General features: G+C 47.9%; 1 protein-coding gene across 2 annotated transcripts in view; it reads left to right on the forward strand.

The window, feature by feature from the left end:
• Positions 1 to 15,445: 15,445 nt before the first annotated feature.
• The window catches only part of Ctl2 (Choline transporter-like 2), a 182,242-nt gene continuing 179,321 nt past the window's right edge, over positions 15,446 to 18,366 (forward strand). Inside the window, exon 1 of one of the 2 annotated variants that reach the window (XM_089584030.1) lies at positions 15,446 to 15,632. In XM_089584030.1, coding sequence (XP_089440156.1) covers positions 15,548 to 15,632 — 85 coding nt within the window. In that variant the 5' untranslated portion in view covers positions 15,446 to 15,547. The remainder of the gene's footprint in view (positions 15,633 to 18,366) is intronic. The other variant, XM_089584032.1, reaches the window with a different exon arrangement.

The following is an 18,366-nucleotide window of genomic DNA, read 5'->3' on the forward strand; positions in this document are numbered from 1 at the left end:
TCGATTCTGTAGTGAAGCTACGTACACTATTCGTATTCGATTCGGTGTCGAAAAAGTGCTATTCACACACCCTTAGTTTGAGCATAATAGTGAGGAATTACTTGAATAACCCAAGGTAAAAAAAAAAAAGGCAACCGCGTCCTCGCTCAATACGTGAAAAACATAGCCGGTGAACTTCTCCGACCAGCGGCTTGGACGTACAGTCCACCTGGAAGTGAACAACGCAGACGAAGGGACATGGACAGGAGACAAGCGCTGACTTTCAACAATGTATGTTTGGAGAAAACACAGACTCCTTAACACTATCTGTCCCAAGGCAAAAAACAACACGTGTCACAGCCACGTCACAAACAAGTGAAGTGACACAAGAAGTTTTTTTTTTTTATTACCAAGAAGGTGAAACAACTTTTAAAAGCTCACATTCTTTCTTCGTTAACAACACGGATGACGCGCTATAGAACCGATCGCGCAGCCGGTTATCTCGCAGGCCAACTGCCCAGCGGATATCAAATAACATGATGCATGCTAATCGTTAGCAAGAAGGCAAACCTGGGAAAAGCAAAGAAAGAAGAACTGTGGCAGTACCGCATGTGCGGAACGTTTCACGTCGCCAAGATTGCTCGAAAACCACGCGCCCATAACAAATTAAACCGTCTCTTCTGACGGGTGAATGATGACCCGCCAGGAAAGAAACGGGAACACGCAATAAAGCGCCGAAAGACCTTCGTGTAATGCGCGGAAGCCGTGGTATATTCCGTGCCACTGACATGTGGAAAAGAATATATAGGTCACACGGGTAGATGCACTAATGAGGGATTGCTGGAACACAAAGCTAACGTTGGCCCCGCCGCGGTGGCGCAGTGGTTACGGCGCTCGGCTGCTGTCCCGAAAGACGCGGGTTCGATCCCGGCCGCGGCGGCTGGAATTTCTTTGGAGGAGAAATTCTAGAGGCCCGTGTACTGTGCGATGTCAGTGCACGTTAGAGAACCCCAGGTGGTCGAAATTTCCGGAGCCCTCCACTACGGCGTCCCTCATAGACTGAGTTGCTTTGGGGCGTTAAACCCCCATAAACAAACAAAGCTAACGTTGTGCAGACTTGCAGAAATCTGGGATCGTACTGTAGGGATTGCCCCTCAAAAACCTTTGTAATTAACCCGATGCAAAGTACCGGGTCAAAACAAGCAGAACAGTTGGTCTGCGATTTCATCGAGGCAACCGAGATGGCTAGGCTACGTGCAAAGTGTGTGGAAACAGAAGTTTATTTTTTTAGAAAGCAGCAAAAATACAAAACAAAACGGTTGAACTCAAAGGTCTGATCATTCAAGCACATGCGCAGTGCCGCTGCAAAGTGTGTCAGCACGCCGCCCGTATTGTTAACGGAGAAACAATGTGATCTGTTAAAAGTTGTTCCCCCTATTGTACAAAACTTCTTGTGTCGCTTCACTTATTTGGAGTGACGTGGCTGTGACACGGGTTGCTTTTTGCTTCGGGGCAGATACTATAAGAAGCATGTGCTTTTTTGTCAGTAAACATTGTCGAAAGTAAGCGCTTATCTCCTGTCTACATCCTTTCGTTCTGCGCTTTCCACTTCCAAACGATGAATTTTCATATTTATTTCCCTGACATTTAGGGGAGAAACAATCGCGACTATTCTTTTCACACCACATCACTTTATTACGTTAAAGACTCCCCGGTTGGGGGTATTACTTAAGGGGTTGGTATAGGTATAAACTAACTTGTATACCAATATATCATTTAAGTTTTACAATTATACAGTTCGAAAATGTGGATGGGCAGGTGGTCGCAGTGACGTCTTGTGGAAGGCCGTTCCAGTCCATGGCTGAGCGAGGAAAGAATGATGCAGCCAACGTTTTGGTATGAGTATACGTGGGCGGGGAACTTGCAAAGGATGACCAGTGCGGAGTTAAATGCGTGCCGGAGGGCTGATGTTGTGCGGAATACGAAGTGAGCTGAAAAAAAAAAACTTATGAAACAAACACATACTGGCGATTTGACGACGACAAGCAAGATTTGTGATATGCTGACGTTGTATGAATAGCATGAGGTAATGAATCTAGCAGCTCGATTCTATAGTGATTCTAGTGAAGTTATCACATAAATTTTTTAGCGGTGGTGGCGCTGCAAGCAGCCGTCTCGAACAGACGCACGCTCGCATCGCTCCGACTTTTTGAAGCTTTTTGGCCCGGACGTTTTTGGGCTAGGCTCCCAAAAATGAATGGGACACCCCCATCGTGTTCCTCGCCACCTGTGGACGACGGTTTCAACGCTTCCGCGTCAACGACTACCCCAGGAAACCATCCGGATGCATCGGATACGCCTACCGCCGAAGCCGCCAACATGGCTTCGCAGCAGCCTCGGCAAGGCGCCGCGGTAACATCGCTTTGCAGCGGCACAGATAAAGCGGCCCAACCTGACGCCGTGCTCGGCGCCGACGAAAGCATGACGGATGACGAAGCCATTCAAGTGGTTGCGACGATACCTGTCTCCAACCCATTCTCTGTTCTTTCCACGGAAAACAAGCCGGGAAGCGCCCCTTCCGAGGTAGGATCTTGCACTTTTCCGTTTTCGAAATTTGCCAAGCAACCTAGGATGGGGTCAGGCACATCGCGGATGGCTCAAGAAAGCACTCGCTTTGAGAACAAACGACACGGCGTAAAACATGCCCACTCGCAGATAGCTATAAATGCTCGCTTCACGGATGCGCATTATCGATCGCTAGGCTGTGCCTCAGCGTCCATAGTCACCCCAATGGGCAGAATCGATCACTTGGCTGATAATGAACATACTGAAGAAGATGAATGGCAGCCTGTTAGGCGAAAGAACAAGGCCACAGCCGCCGATCCAGTCAGTGTTAAATACACTGTGATAATTAAGCTAACCGCACCTGGACAACTAGGGACACTCCCCGCACACTGGCTGCACGAAGCTGTTGCTAATGGGCTTCGAAAAATTCATTTTCACTCTGGCTTTCAATTACGGCCTCTTGAACGAAGCAATCAGTTTGCTGTCGACATATCGCATATGCATGCCAGAGACCATCTGATTGGACTGCAGTCTCTCCTAATTTCTGGAAAGGAGACACCTATCCAAGCTTATGAAACCATACGCCCCGGCCAGATCCGTGGGGTCATTTATCGTGCCAACGGGTTAACAAGCGAACAGCTCATGGCAAACCTCACGTGCTACTCGTGCAGGATAATAAACGCCAGGCCTATGGGCAAGAACGGAGCAGCTCTAATCACGTTTGAGGGCTCCAGACTTCCCCGAAAAATTCATCTGTACAGCATACTCGTTCCGGTGACGCCTTATCACCCGAAGTCTATCGTATGTGAGACCTGTCACGAAATCGGACACAGGGCAATTTCGTGTCCATTAGTCGACCAACGTCGATGCTCGTACTGCGGTCGCCTTGAACATGGAAACCTCGAGGTTTGTCCGACGGAACCACTATGCCGCAATTGCAGAGGTCCCCACGTAGCCACGGACCCACAGTGCCCTGCTCGGCGGCAGGCCACAAAAACCTTGAGGAATGGCATTTTCCGTCGTATCCGAGTATCGCGACGAAAAGAACGCAAACAACAAGCCGAGATTCTACGTCGACGACGGCGCACAAGGGCCCTGTCAGTACACAGCAATCAGCCTCGAATCCAATTGTGCTTGTTAATCAGGACTTCCCTCCACTACAAAGTCAGCCGTTGCCGAAGACACGAGACAGCGAAAATAAAACTAAACGGCAAGGCGCGCACAAGCCCTCCACACAATCAGAGAGCAATAGTCAAAGGAATGCCACCTCATCTCTAACCGCAGTTTTTGAGCATACCGCGGCGGCACCAAAGCAAGCGCGCATTCATCGGGTTTACGCTGAAACACTCCGTGATACGCAACGAGGCGCGCAAACGAATCTTGCAAAAGATAGTTCGCGTACGCTACACTTAGATGAAAACCAGCTCACGCGCATTATCGAACTCGTCACTGCCGAGGTGATCAAGCGTATGCTCCCACTCTTGGGAATGTCACAGGTTTCTCCGAATCAAGAGCCCGAAATTGGGCACACATCATCTTCACTTCCGCGTACCTTTCAGTTTATTAATGGCAGTTTTTAGCGCGAAACCACATGACATTTTTGCTTCGGACTCTCCTATATGGTTCTTGCAATGGAACTGCCGGGGAATCCGTCGCAAACAAGCGGAACTTCAGAGGAGACTGTCCATCACGCCAACGCCTCCTCTAGCTGTCCTGCTTCAGGAGACTGGCATTAATAAGCCCAATCTAATAGGGTACAAACCTTACTGCACCCCTTCCATAGAGCACCGGCGTCCCGGGCCAGGATCGCGATCTGCGCCTCCAATGGCCAATGGGCAGGCATGCGTTCTTGTTCTGTCGCGCACGGCCCACACTGAACTAGATACTTCCGCGTGGTGCACGCAGACGCAGGAGGTAGCGGGAGTACGCCTTAGCTTAGATGGCGACCAACAAGCCTTAGTTTTTTCAATCTATGCGCGATCATTCGGTACTACGACATATCGAGTAGATATGTCTTTCGTAGAACACTTCTTAAGGATATATCCCCAGGATCGCGTTGTAGTTGGGGGTGATTTTAACGCCATGCACAGCAGCTGGGGATATCATCACTCAGATGCTAGGGGAAGGCACCTTTGGCAGCAAATTGTCAGAGCGAATCTGACCATAGCCAACGACCTCGCGCTACCTACTCGCCTTGGCCAGCACAAAGGTCAACAAGACACTTCCCCAGACTTGACACTAGTGTCTCATCCCAGTGAGATCATATGGTCAAGGGCTGATGATGTCATGGGCAGTGATCATTATCCCGTGGTGGTCTCATGGGCTCATCGAGGGCGAAAGTCATTACAGCGGCAACAACGCCGTCGAATAGAGGAGCACGTCTCATGGGACCATTTTCGTAGAATGCTCGGTACGGTGAACGCTCCCACAGGGTTAGACGAGCTCATTACTCAGATCAGCGATGCCAAGAAGAAAGCTACAACGAAGCTTTCAGTCAAGTTTGATGCCCCAAAGCCGGACTCCCACCTTTTGAATCTGTGGAATCGTAGGCTTCGGGCTCTCAAGGCGTATCGCCGATCAGGCCGGACACCCCATCGGAGGCGTGCTCTCACTCGCATCAGTCAAGAAGTTGAGAAGTATACTCTGCAGCTCGCTCTCCAAGACTGGCAGCTGCTGTGCCACTCACTCAATGGAGCAGCTAACTTATCGAAGGCCTGGCACATATTTCGAGCTATCCTTGGACGCAAGAAGCCAATTTCCCCTGCCCAATGCATGGCCTTGAAACTGAATGTCTCCCCGGCGAAGTTAGCTATACAAGCAGGGAAGGTATTTTTTCCCCAACCTGAAAATGCAGATGCCTTGCCTGCGGACCCCGTATCAGGTACATCAAACGATTACGACGTTCCCTTCACATTAGACGAACTGGAGGCAGCTCTGTATGACTCCAATCACAATAGCGCCCCAGGGCTGGATGATATACGCTACTCAACACTTCTGAACCTTCCCAAGTCACATAAAGTTGCCCTCTTGAAAGAGATGAACAAGTACTGGGCCAACGGTGATCTTCCTCTTGCCTGGAAGAAGTCAGTGGTAATACCAATTCCAAAACCTGGCAAGCCAAGTCGAACATTACAAGACCTCAGGCCAATATCGCTGACGTCCAACCTTTGTAAGGTCATGGAACGTATGGCTCTAAGAAGACTTGAATGGTACTTAGACAAGTACAACGTCCTGTCTCCTATGCAAGTAGGTTTTCGTCGAGGGCTCTGTGCCCAAGACATTCTCAAAAGGCTTTATAACGACGTTCTCGCATACCCTAGCAGCGCACAGCTCCGAGTGGTTGTTGGGGTAGACGTCAAAAAGGCGTTTGATTCCGTGCCCCTCTCGACCATACTTCGCAGGCTACAGGAAGTGGGGATAGGCGGCAACCTCTACCGCTTCGTGAAAGCCTTTCTTGCAGAAAGAACTTTCTCAGTAATGGTTGGAAATACTCAGGGTGAATGGCAGCATAACCAAACAGGTGTCCCCCAAGGCGCTGTCATATCACCGGCTCTTTTTGACATTGCTATGTCAGGTCTCCCGCCAATGCTGTCGTCAATACCCGGTCTTAATTTTACCGTGTATGCGGACGATATAACGTTGTGGACTAATTCAGGGTCCCCTGCAGAGCAAGAACTAGCCCTACAAACAGGCCTTAATGCCGTCCATGAATACATTAAGAAGTGTGGAATGGAAACCTCTCCCGAAAAAACCGAGTATGTGGCTGTCTTAAATGGTTCGCGGGTACGAGCCGAGGCCGAACGCAAACTTATCTCTCTTCATTTAGGGCACTCAGTTATCTGCCGGAAACAAACAATCCGTATACTCGGCATGCTTATTGACGAGGATGGAGGAGCCAAAAGCTGGCTTCATAACACGATGCATAGCTGTCATCAGGCTTTACACCTTATGCGCCGCGTCTCTGCGCGTGGATGGGGAATCAAGGAGGTGGGGCTCCGTCAGATTACCCTGGCACTCATAACATCAAAAATCCTGTACGCATATTCGTACATGCGGCTTAACGCAACCCAACGCCTTCAGCTTGAGCGAATCAATCGCAAGGCGATGCGCCTGGTTACTGGCCTGCCGCAGTACTGCCCAGTAGCGAACCTACACGCATGCAGCAAAATCAATGCCCTACAGGATCTGGCAGAGCAGCAATCGCTAGCCCAGCGAGTCCGTCTCTCCACAACGGCGGCTGGCCGACAGATCCTGCGGGCATTAGGCTACAACGTTGACAACTTAGAGCCGCTTTCGTCCGCTGCCCCGCCATGGGAATTGATCGAATTAGTAGATGGTATGCCATTACCAAAGAATATGAGTTCGGCTAATCCTTCAAGGCGCAAAGCTGCCGCCAAACGGCACGAGAAGACATCATACAAGTTAGCCCAGGAAGGAGCCATCCAACTATACACAGACGCCGCTCAGTTTCAACATTGCGCCGCTATAGCTTGCCACGATTCTGTGTCAGATACCTCTGTAGTTCAACGGCTTTCCGAGGAACACACCGTCACCAATCTCGAACTCATTGCCATACGACTTGCCATTACTCGAATAGTAGAAAGACAAGATCCGGCTCCTTGCACCTACCATGTTTACACAGATTCACAAGCAGCGTACAGCGCCTGCCGCGCAGAGGGAGCTGACTATGCCGTTCTCAACACTATTCGAACAGAAGCCCGTCGCCTGCGAGAGGAGGGCTACACTGTCATTATCAAATGGATTCCTGCACACGAAGGAATCACTGGAAACGAAAAGGCACACCAGGCAGCGCGCGCAGCAGCTCTTTCCGCACCTTTGCCTGGATCCACATTCGTTTCCGCTTCTTGGCACCCTGATGACGTTGCGCACCCGTCGTCACCCCATATGGATAGGGCGGAGACATGGCATCGCGCACAACGCTATCGTCGCAGCATACTCCAGCACTTCGCCAACCCTGATCAACTATATCGCCGTCCACATAGCGCACTCCGGAGAGTGGAGGCAGTGCTCCTTCGCCGAGCCCAGACCGGCCAGCTTCTATCACCAGCGAAGTTGCACCTCATAAACCCGCGCTCATACCCAACTCCTCAGTGCCCGAAGTGCCCTGCCAGAGGCACGGCCGAACATCTGTGGAGCTGCCCTACCTTTGACGCAGTACGGGAGAGAGCACTCAAGTCCCTGGGCGGGCTTCGACCTGGAACCCTGCAGGAATAGGTCGATCCGCCATCGCACATCGGGCCATCAGACGCACTCCGGCTCTGGCGAACTTTTCTTTCCTACTTCAAGGAAGATGAAGGGCCAGACCATCACTTCACGGAGCCGACCTCGGGACGACACTACATCAAGGAAGAAGCGGACACCGGTCCCCCACCCGCACTCCGACCTTCACCCCCACCCCCCTCCTCACCCCCACCCTTAACCACTCCCCCACCCCAACCTCCATGAAGCACCTTAGTTCTGCCGCAAGGTATCGGCCTACTAAATGCAGAAATAAAGACGTTTAAAAAAAATTTTTAGCGGTAGGGCTCCAAATGGGGATGCATATTTCTATAGTTTTGTTCGAACCATGGTCTTGAAGGTGCACTGAAGAGGAATCTGAACTCGTCTTTTTGCCGCGGGAACTCGATCTACACATTCCGAGAATTCTTAGAAACTTCGAGTTATTGCCCTGCGCGGCCGATTGCCCTTATTTAAACCGGATTAACGCTCGGCTCCCGCCATTTTTTTTTAATTCTCCGCAGACGGTGGGGGGAGTCGACCAACGCATGGAGTGTCTTTCAGGCAGTCGCGTGGCGGCTTTGCTTTCACTTTTATTTTCTTTTTTAGGTTTCCGTGAATAAGTATCTAATCAGAGACTACATAGCTGCAGATTAGGCCCACGCAAATAAAAATTCGCGCGGACTCTTTGCTTCCGCCCATCACTACGTATCACTCTGCCGATGGCATAGCGGCAAGCCGCCACGGGACTGAAAGGTTTGTTGACTCCTCCTCCTACTGTCTGCGGAGAATTAAAAAAAAAGGCGGGAGTCGGAACGTTTAATCGGATTTAAATTAGGGAAATCGGCAGCACAGGGCAATAATTCAAAGTTTCTAAGAACGCTCGGAACGTGCAGATCGAGTTCCTGCGGCAAAAATACGAATTCAGATTCCTCTTCGGTGCATCTTTAACTGTACGTGAGAAATTTCGCGTCTGGCGGTGCGTGGCCTAAATGACGTTTTAAGAAACCAGGGGTTCTGTTAGCTGATGACAGGATATCAGAGACATCCGCATTCCAGGTTAAATCTTGGCACAGGGTTACGCCTAATTATTTACAAAAATCGGTTAATTCTACTACGACGCTTCAGATTATATACGGGAATTAAAGGGTGTTGCGCTTGCGGTGAAATGACACTCGTTTGCATTTAGTGCTCTGGAGTTCCGTGGTACACCAGTCTAGTCCTGTACACGTGCAGGTTAGGTCGCTTCAAAGAGCTATCTGATCGGATAGGTTAGTAACTGTGCGGTAGACAACGCAGTCATCGGCAAACATGTGGATGTTAGAGGAAGCATACGTGGGTAATTCACTGATATACCAGGTGTTTCAGGGAAGAATGAGTAATTTTCAAAAATATGGCTTTTGCGGCATAGTATTACCAGTGCTGGCGGACACCATAAAACTGTTGAATCGTTTCACGTATTTAAGCTGGTTAACTAATTTTTAATAATTAACTTTTTAACTATTAGAGCTATGCGCCTAGTTGCATTAGAGATTTGTAGCCGGTAGTTAGTAATAGCGATATCAGTTTTTGGAATTTCGAAAACGCGATTACCCTCGGCGCTGTGGCTCGACGAAATTTCGCTACATCGCGCCAAAATGCATGCGCATTCAAAAAGCATGCAGACAAAGCAACCTTTCCAGTGCACGCAACTATAGTCAAAAAAGCCAATTTTTGTCCAGCCACAGTGCCAAGGGTATTCACTTTTTGTAAACTCTAAAAACTGATATGGCTATTACTAACGACCGGCTACAAATCTCTAAGTGCAGCTAGGCGCATAACTCTAATAGTTCAAAAGTTATTTTATTAAATATAAGTTAACCAGAACGATTCACAGGTTTTCTGGTGCCCGCCAGCACTGGCAATACTATGGTGAAAAAGCCATATTTTTTACCTCAAAAAACCTATTTTAGAGAATTCCTTTATGCTTCCCTGAAACACCTGGTATATAAAAAACAGAGGGGGACCAAGCACTGAGGAACGCTTGATGTTACTGGGAGGGATATGGAGGATTGGGTATTCACGTAGACGAACTGGGAGTGGTGTGCAGAACAACTTTTTTGGTAACGCAGTCGAAGCTAGGCAGTACATTAGGGTGCAAATTTATAGTACATGTAATTAATAGTACATTAGGGTGTCAATTTGGCGGGGAAAGTTCTAGTACTAAACATTTCTGAGGCATTTTGTCGAAAGCTTCAACGAAGTCCAGAAATACTGCGTTTGTTTTAACGTTGGAATCAAGATTAATATGCATGTCACGAACATAAATGGTTAATTCAAATTCGCAGGACAAGCCTTTACATAGTCCATTCTGAGAGCGGTGAAAAAAAATGGCTCGAGCTAAGAAAATTCATTATGTAAGAAAAATGACATGCTCCATGAACTTGCATGATACACTATAGTCGAGGAAACGTCTAAAGAAGGAAGAATGAAGAACGGCTAAAACAATTTTTTGCAGGTCGCTCCCAGTTTATCTATGTTAATAACCAAGCCTCTAATTTACTCCCAGTAACAGCAGGCGTTCCTCAAGGTTCAGTGATTGGTCCCCTTCTCTTTCTTATATGTGTCAACGATTTACCCGCGCATGCTGCCTCTAACATCCGCATGTTTGCCGATGACTGCGTTGTCTACCGCACAATTAATAACACGTCCGATCAGCTAGCACTCCAAAACGACCTAACCTGCATAGAAGTCTGGTGCAGCCAGTGGCTCATGGAGCTTAATCCCAGTAAGTGCAAACACCTGTCATTTCACCGCAAACGCAAGCCCCCTTTTATTCCCTTACGTACTCTCTGGCGTCGAAGTAGCATGAACCATTCCTTCACTAACATTCTATCATCAGCTAACAAAGCCCATGGTTTCTTGAAACGTCATTTGCGCCACGCAACGCCAGATGTTAAGCTTCTTGCCTATAAGTCCCTGGTTAGAACAAAACTAGAATATGCATCCCCTACTTGGAGCCCTAACCAAATCTATGTGTTAAAATCACGAGAATCGCTACAGAAACGACCCACTAGATTCATTCATTCGTGGTAATCATATGATATCAGCGTAACATTTTAAAGCAGAGTTGAGCCTAACAAATCTTGCTTGTAGTCGTCGTATCGCCAGTATGTGCTTATTTCACAAGGTTTTTTGTTTTTTCTACAGCTCACATCGTATTCCACCCTACATTTGCCCTCCAGCACGCATTTCACTCCGCACAGGTCATCCCCTGCAAGTTTCCCGTCCGCAGGCTCATACCACGTTTGCTGCGTCATTCTCTCCTCGCTCAGCCAAAGACTTGAACGGCCTTCCACACGACGTCACTGCAAACACCTGTCCATCGTCGTTTTAGAATTTTATAACTGGCATATTTAACGAATAACATCTTTGTACATATAGTTTGATTCTATCTGTACCCACTAGGGATGCAAAACTATCGGGAAATTGACTATCGATAGTATCGATAGTTTTTTTGAAACTATTGATAGCGTAAATAACTATCGATAGTACTATTATCGATAGACTATCGATAATTTTTTTCGACAGTACTATTGATAGTAAAATCGATAGCACTATCGATAATAAAATCGATGGCATTACTATCGATAGTATTGCTATGAATAGTATTGCTATCGATAGTATTGCTATCGATAGTATTGCTATCGATAGTATTACTACCGATAGTATCGCTATCGATAGCAAGACTATCGATATTGAGACTGTCGATAGTAAGACTATCGATAGTAGCACTGTTGATATTATGCATTTGTTGGCCAGCGATATAGCCAAAACATTTGCGATACCTGATTGGTTTCACGGTCTTGTGAGAATTAACGTCCCAAAAAGACTCAAGCTATGAGGGGTGCCGTAGTGGAGGTCTCCGGATAAATTTCGACCAGCTCTGGTTCTTTAACATGCACTGGCATCACACAGTACACGGGCCTGTCGCCTCCATCTAAATAGAGCCGCCGTGGCCCGGGACCGAACCAGCGTATATCTAGTCAGCAACCGAGCACCATAACCCCCCGTGCCAACACGGCGGCATTTCAGATAGCTGACTACCAGCAATACTCAATTCATGCATTTATGAAATATCTTGTGGACGAATGAAAAATTTAACTCAGCAGTAAATGACCCAGAGTATGTTCATCGATACAGTCATACTCAAAAGTAAAGCTTTTCTCAAGTTGCGCGACTTTGAGCTGTCCGATATCCTTTGTTTACTCAGCTGTCGCATCCTCTTTGCAACACGGTAGTCTATAACGCGCGCGGTCATATCTACCTTGTGTTCAGTGCAATGAAATGTAATGCGACGCCTATCAGACATTCGGTCTATGGAGAGGTTGTAAGTGTGGCAGTGGTTTATCGCTGAAACCACGGAAGTATTTCCATTAGAATATTAGATGATTACATCTTGACACACGAGCTAGATAAAAGCTAAATGTGAACACAAAATCACACATTACACGAAGCAGTTCTACATAAATATATCTATTTATGCATCTCATCGTAACGAAGGCATTCGACAGTATGATCGCCGGAACAAGAAGAACGAACGTTAATTGCTGTGCATTTCATTATTTGACGGCTTGTCATGGCACATGCACTGCGCATGTTAGGTGACTTTTCCTTCTATACGCCGACCTGTATGCAGGTTAGCCAATTTTAAAGATAAGATAAGAGACGGGGTTGTGAGAACATACTAGAGTTAAAATAAGATGGCTACCACTTTGAACTGAGACGCAAAAGCGGGACAGTTCAGTTTAAAAGGTAGCTGGGACAGTTTAAAAATATGTCTGGATCCTCCTCCGATGAAAGAACAAACAGCACAACTTGTGGTGGCTAACACGACACCAACGCGCACTGCAGACGTCTTCTTGCTTACGTAACTGCTGCAGAAATATTTTTCCACACGTGCTTCGCAACTTGGACATTCGCGACACTAACACTTTAACCAGTAACTTTACGTAGGGAACGTCTGCAGAGATCGGTGACGCGTAGGCCGCGAAAACCGGCGAATCCTGTCAGTTACTCATACCATCACCTCCATACCACACACTATGGGAAACCAAGTTTAGGATGCAGTGGGTACGCGTGGTTGATTTTATAGAATGGATAGTACTATGTATAGCAAGTAGTATCGGTACTGCTATCAATAGTACTGTCGAAAGTACTATCGATAGTATTCTTGATACTAATATCGAAAGTACTAACTATCGATAGTACTAATTATCGATATCACTATTTATAGCGCGCTATCGATAGTACTATCGATAGTTTTTTTTTACCATCAATACGAGGTCTGTTAGAAAAGTATCCGACCTTTGGCCGAAGAAAAAAAACTGGCATAACTGGAGCGTTGTAAACTTAACCACCTTCAAAGTAGTCCCCTTGGGACTCCACACACTTCTCCCAGCGGTGTTGCCATTGTTGGAAGTATTTCGAAAAGGCCCCTTTCGGAATGGAGTTTAGCTCAGCTGTCGTTGCAGCCATAATGTCCTCTCTTGTCTGAAATCGCGCTCCTTTCAATGGCGTCTTGATTTTGAGAAACAGCCAGGACTCGCAGGGGGCCATATCAGGAGAGTAAGGAGTCTGTTGAACTACAGGAGCCTGGTTTTTCGCCAAAAAAGTCTGAATCAAGTGCGAGGAATGTGCAGGAGCATTGTCGTGATGGGTGCGCCAATTTCCTGTTGACCTCAACTCCGGTCTCTTGCGCCGCACAGCACCGCGTAGGCGACGGAGGACATCCCTGTAGTACTCTTTGGTCATTTTTTTACCCTGTGGGGTGCGTACTCGTGGTGTGCCACACAGAGGGAGTCAAAGAAAGCTGCCAGCATCACTTTGACATTGCTGCGAACTTGGCGGGCCTTCTTTGGTCTTGGTGACGTGGAATGCTTCCACTGTGACTACTGGGATTTGGTTTGCGGGTCGTACCCGTACACCCAAGACTCGTCACCAGCGATTATGGTGTTGATGAAGTCGGGATCACTGTTTGTGGAATCCAGCATATCCTGTGAGACTTGAACACGAAGCTGCTTTTGCTCCACCGGGAGCAGCTTCAGCACGAATTTCGCCGCAACTCTCTCCATGGCCAAATCTTCGGTGATAATGGAAGGTGCAGAAATATTGCTGATGTCCACCTCTTCCGCAATTTCTCGGATAGTCACACGACGGTCCCGCATCACCACAGCGCCCACTTCGGCAGTGACCTGGTCATTTCGGCATGTGGATGGCCGACCGGAGCGTGGCTCTCTCTCCACCGATGTGCGGCCGTCTTTAAACCAATTGTACCACCGCTTAATCTGTGTGCTGCTCATAGCATCGTCACCGAAAGCAGTCTGAATATTCCGAATGGTTTCCACTTGGCTGTCGCCCATTTTCTGGCAAAATTTGATGCAGCAGAGCTGCTCCTATAACTCCGCCATTTTCCTTGCAATAAAAAACCGACGAGAGCACTGCGCACTACCTCACTCAAACGCTGCATCCCAGCGACTGACGCTATCGGCAGGTGGGAAAAAATTCGTGCATGTGCACGAAGGTTAAAGGTCGGCTGATGCAAGCGCGCTTGTTTCATATCCATTAGGTGTTCACAAAAAAAAAAATAACGTCGGATACTTTTCTAACAGACCTCGTAAAGAGACAAGGGATGCAAACATTGCTAGAGGATGTGAAAACGCGTGTATCGGTATGCGCGTAATTGTAATGCTAGCGAATTGCGCGAAAAGAAGCGGCAAATGTGTTTTCATCGCCACCTGTAGCATTTCTTGACAAAAAACTTCTTGCAGCGCAAGTATCACGTTCACATTAAGAAGAGACACGCTCACACTGCAAAGGTTAGGCGTCAATATTCGAACCAATGCGCCCAAAATCACAGCGCAGAGCGTGGCCGCCGCGATCACACCGTCTCCGCGTCGCTGCAGCTGTACCCCTTGTCAGCGCTTCGCACGATGTTGTTCGCATCCCCGCATCCCCGCATGCGAGCGCAGGAACGTTCAATGCGCCAAGTGGGCTGCCGCAGACGGCGTCGATGCGCAGTTAGCTTTGCGAGATCATAACGTAGCGATTCACGCAAATGAATAATAATAAAATTGACAGAAGATTACGATAGTCGGTAATGCGAAATGCGACGCGGAACTTCGACGCGGAATCGACGAACGGGCGTCTAAAAGCTGCGCTCTAAACAAAAAATAAACGCTATTCCGCCTTGCTTCTGCAGGGATCGCTTTTTATTTGAAGCCCTTAACACACGGGAAAGAGCATGCTAATAGATGTTTCACAGATGTTACAGTCTAACTCGGCATATAAGCTTCATGCGAACAAGGAACCGGCAAGGGTTCTGGAACGCCATTTCCATATCACACGGGGTCAGTGACTGCAGTATTGACCTCTTGCTGACACATATGCTGACCAGACGAAATCACGTATAACTCTTGACAACGTGGTTTTCAAATGCTTATGGTGTAGCGAGGACGTGGGGAAGAGCCGAGCGCAAAACTGGCTTACAGACAAGCTGCGCGCGCGTGAAGCAGTGAAGCGGAGCGCGCGCGCCGAAAAGCGAAACCGAAACCGCAGCCTTTCCTGTTGTGTCCTTGAGGTGGCGCCACGTGTTACCAAAATTTCTCGCGCGTCCCGCTCGGCGTCCCCACGCTTGCTGTGCTGTGTCCGTCGGCGCTTTGTTGTGAAAGCTGGTGCGGAATGGTGGTCTGAATTCGTGCGCGCGGCACGCTTTGACTTTTGCGGAATGAGTGCAGGGTATCCGCAAGCAGCGCTCCTGGAGATGTCGAAGGTCGGGGAGACGCCGACACCTCAAGACGTTACCGACTACGGTGAGCAACGGAGACGCCCATCTCTGCTTGCTTCTTCGCGTGCTACACGTGAGAGCGGTGACGCGGCGCGGTGTCTCCAAGGGCGCGTCCTTTGTGTTGCACGCAGCGCACGAATGTGTCGAGCAGGCTGGAACGACGGCTACGTCCTTCGAGACTGCTCGGTTGGCACCCTGACCGCGGCGATGCGTTCCGCCTAGCAATTTCTGAATGAAGGTCGTCCGCTTTGTTTCTGTTCGCAGCCGTCCTGCTCGCGTGTGACACTTGCATCCCTTTTCTCTATATTTTGTTTTAAAATGCAGCGGCGCTCGTCGCTTAGTTTCCGGGCGCTGAGTCACGTGGGTGCGCGACTTGTCGCAGCGCGTTTTTCTAATGACAGCGGGAGCAGCCGTGTGCTTATCTGTGGCTGATTGCGCTGTTTGGAGGCATCGTTGCAGCTCGCCACAGCGGCCAGTGTGCGTCTGACGAGAGTGTTCGTCAGAAGCCGCTGTGGACGGTTTCGTGAGCGCAAGTGGATGGACCACTCCTTATACTGGAACCGTTTTGCGGCGCGATTGCTTCGTGACGTTTTTCGCTCCATTTTAGGGTGTGTAAGGAGGCCGTGATCGAGTTTCACGTGTTGCTCCGACTCTCGCCTTACTCCAGCTATCGTGCACATCCACTGAATTTTCGTAACGGCGCCAGTGGTGCACATTGTTATTGAGCAGTCTTGGCGCAGTGAACTGAGTGGCAAGATTTTGCTTTGATCCCTCGACGTGCTTGCTGTCCACTGTTTTTTTTTTTTTCTGCTGGTCAGCGTTTTTTCGGCGCTATTTTCATCTCGATTCCGCGCTAGGAAGGCCGCGTAAAAATAAATCCGCAATTGTTCTCCGTGTAGCTTTTGTGCGCACGCTCGCTCAGTCAAACTGGGAGGGGGAAAGGTGATTCGAAGCCAGAGACGTCGGAGGAGAATATCGGCAGAGGCAGGAAACTTGCTCGCTGCTCGCAAATGGGCACGGAGCATTAACCGCACTTGGCATTATCGGGAGACCTATTTATTGACAGCATCAAGTAAATTGTCTTTGCGAGATTTATCAAGGTACAGGATTTCATCACAGGCAGGCATTTTCATAAAACAAAAAAATTTACAAGTTGGCCCACTTACCGAGTGGTCCCAATTTGTCACTGTTATATTGTATCTATAGACTGTTGCAATGCTAAATGCGCACCGTAAAATGCTTCTCTAGGTTGTACCACTCACTTATTTGAACTGGAATTTGATTCAGAGATAGCGTACTACAGTCTTGCTTTTTCAATACCCAGTTTGGATGTTGTACTTTCCTGATTTGATCAGAATTCATTACAAATCTGCATCATCTGCAGCATTGGTGACCCACATAACAAGCAGCTTTCGCAAAGTGCGTGTTTAGCATTGCAACAGTCAGTATTTTATTAATGCGGGAGCACTATGATTAATGTGCAAGCCAAAGATTTGGCCCAAGCAGGAGACTTTACAAAATGAAAAGGAAATGGGAACAAACAGATTGATGTGGACAGCAAAAGTCCATCAAGTTTCAAAGGCTCAAGTGCAGGAGTATTGTTCTGGTTCTGCAGCAAAATTAATTTTCAACAAAAACCTCTTCCGCAATAAAATACACATTAGTAAGCAAAGGCCCTACTGGAGAAATAATGTTTCAGTCCTGGAACAAAATTGCTTTGCAAAACACTTGATATGGCGCATGATTTCAGTCCTGTGTGGTTTGGCGAAAAAAAAAAAACTTCTTCAAGCTACTCATTTTCACAGAAATTAGGGCAAGAGAGTGAGTGTGATAGTTGCTCTCTTTAGAGGAGCTTTTCACGTTCCTGAAGGTATAATTTACTTTCATGTTGTACTGTATTATGGGGAAAAATTACCTGTCTTTCTATAGGTTTTGTAAATCCGAATATAATTCAACTGCAACAACTGGGGGGGGGGGGGGGGGGGGCATAGAATCTGTTTCTACTTGACAAAAATTAATCTGGCTGCTTTTATATAAAGTCTCTTTGTATGTGGGTCCAAAACCATAGAGAAAAAAGCTGTGGCCTTCCCTTTATACTTATCACTCAATATGATAGTCTGCTGCCCCGGCCTGGTTCCCTTCAGTATTCACTGGCTGTCAGTTAGGTGTGTTCTTCGTTCTGAAAAAGATGCGATGTCATCTTAATTATGTCGTCAAGTTCATTCTCCATTCTACTGCTCTTTTGACATTGTCTGAGTAATTTTGCTCATTGTGCTGTCCTTAGTCTAGTTTCTTTAGTCTGAATTCCGGCACTATATGTGGGTACTGGAAGTATAGATTGCCTCCAGCGACATCAGTGATCACATGTTTGATGCTAGGAGCTCGGCTAAATCTGCGCATTATTTAATCAGCTTATCACCACCTGCCCTAACTATCAGTGTGGAAGCTATATCTGGTGCGCTGTCAAGGCAACCATGATGTCACATCTTGTAATAAAACAGCGCAAAGACACAGGACGAGAACGGAGAGAAGACACACATGGCGCTGTGTGTGTCTTCTCTCAGTTCTCGACCTGTGTCCTTGCGCTGTTTTATTACAAGATGCTTAACCAACTCGCCCAAACTGCCATTTTACTACATGATGTCACATACCACCTATGTACAGTAGCCTTTGTCAAAAGTTTAGAGACCGTGGTGTTTGCTTCTGAGCTGCATCGTGTGGCTTATAATTTCTGGCCCTGTCTCCTCCAGTGGGTAGGA

Source organism: Amblyomma mixtum, chromosome 3 (genome assembly GCF_055824585.1).
Source record: "Amblyomma mixtum isolate Tamu chromosome 3, ASM5582458v1, whole genome shotgun sequence".
NCBI lineage: Eukaryota > Metazoa > Arthropoda > Arachnida > Ixodida > Ixodidae > Amblyomma > Amblyomma mixtum.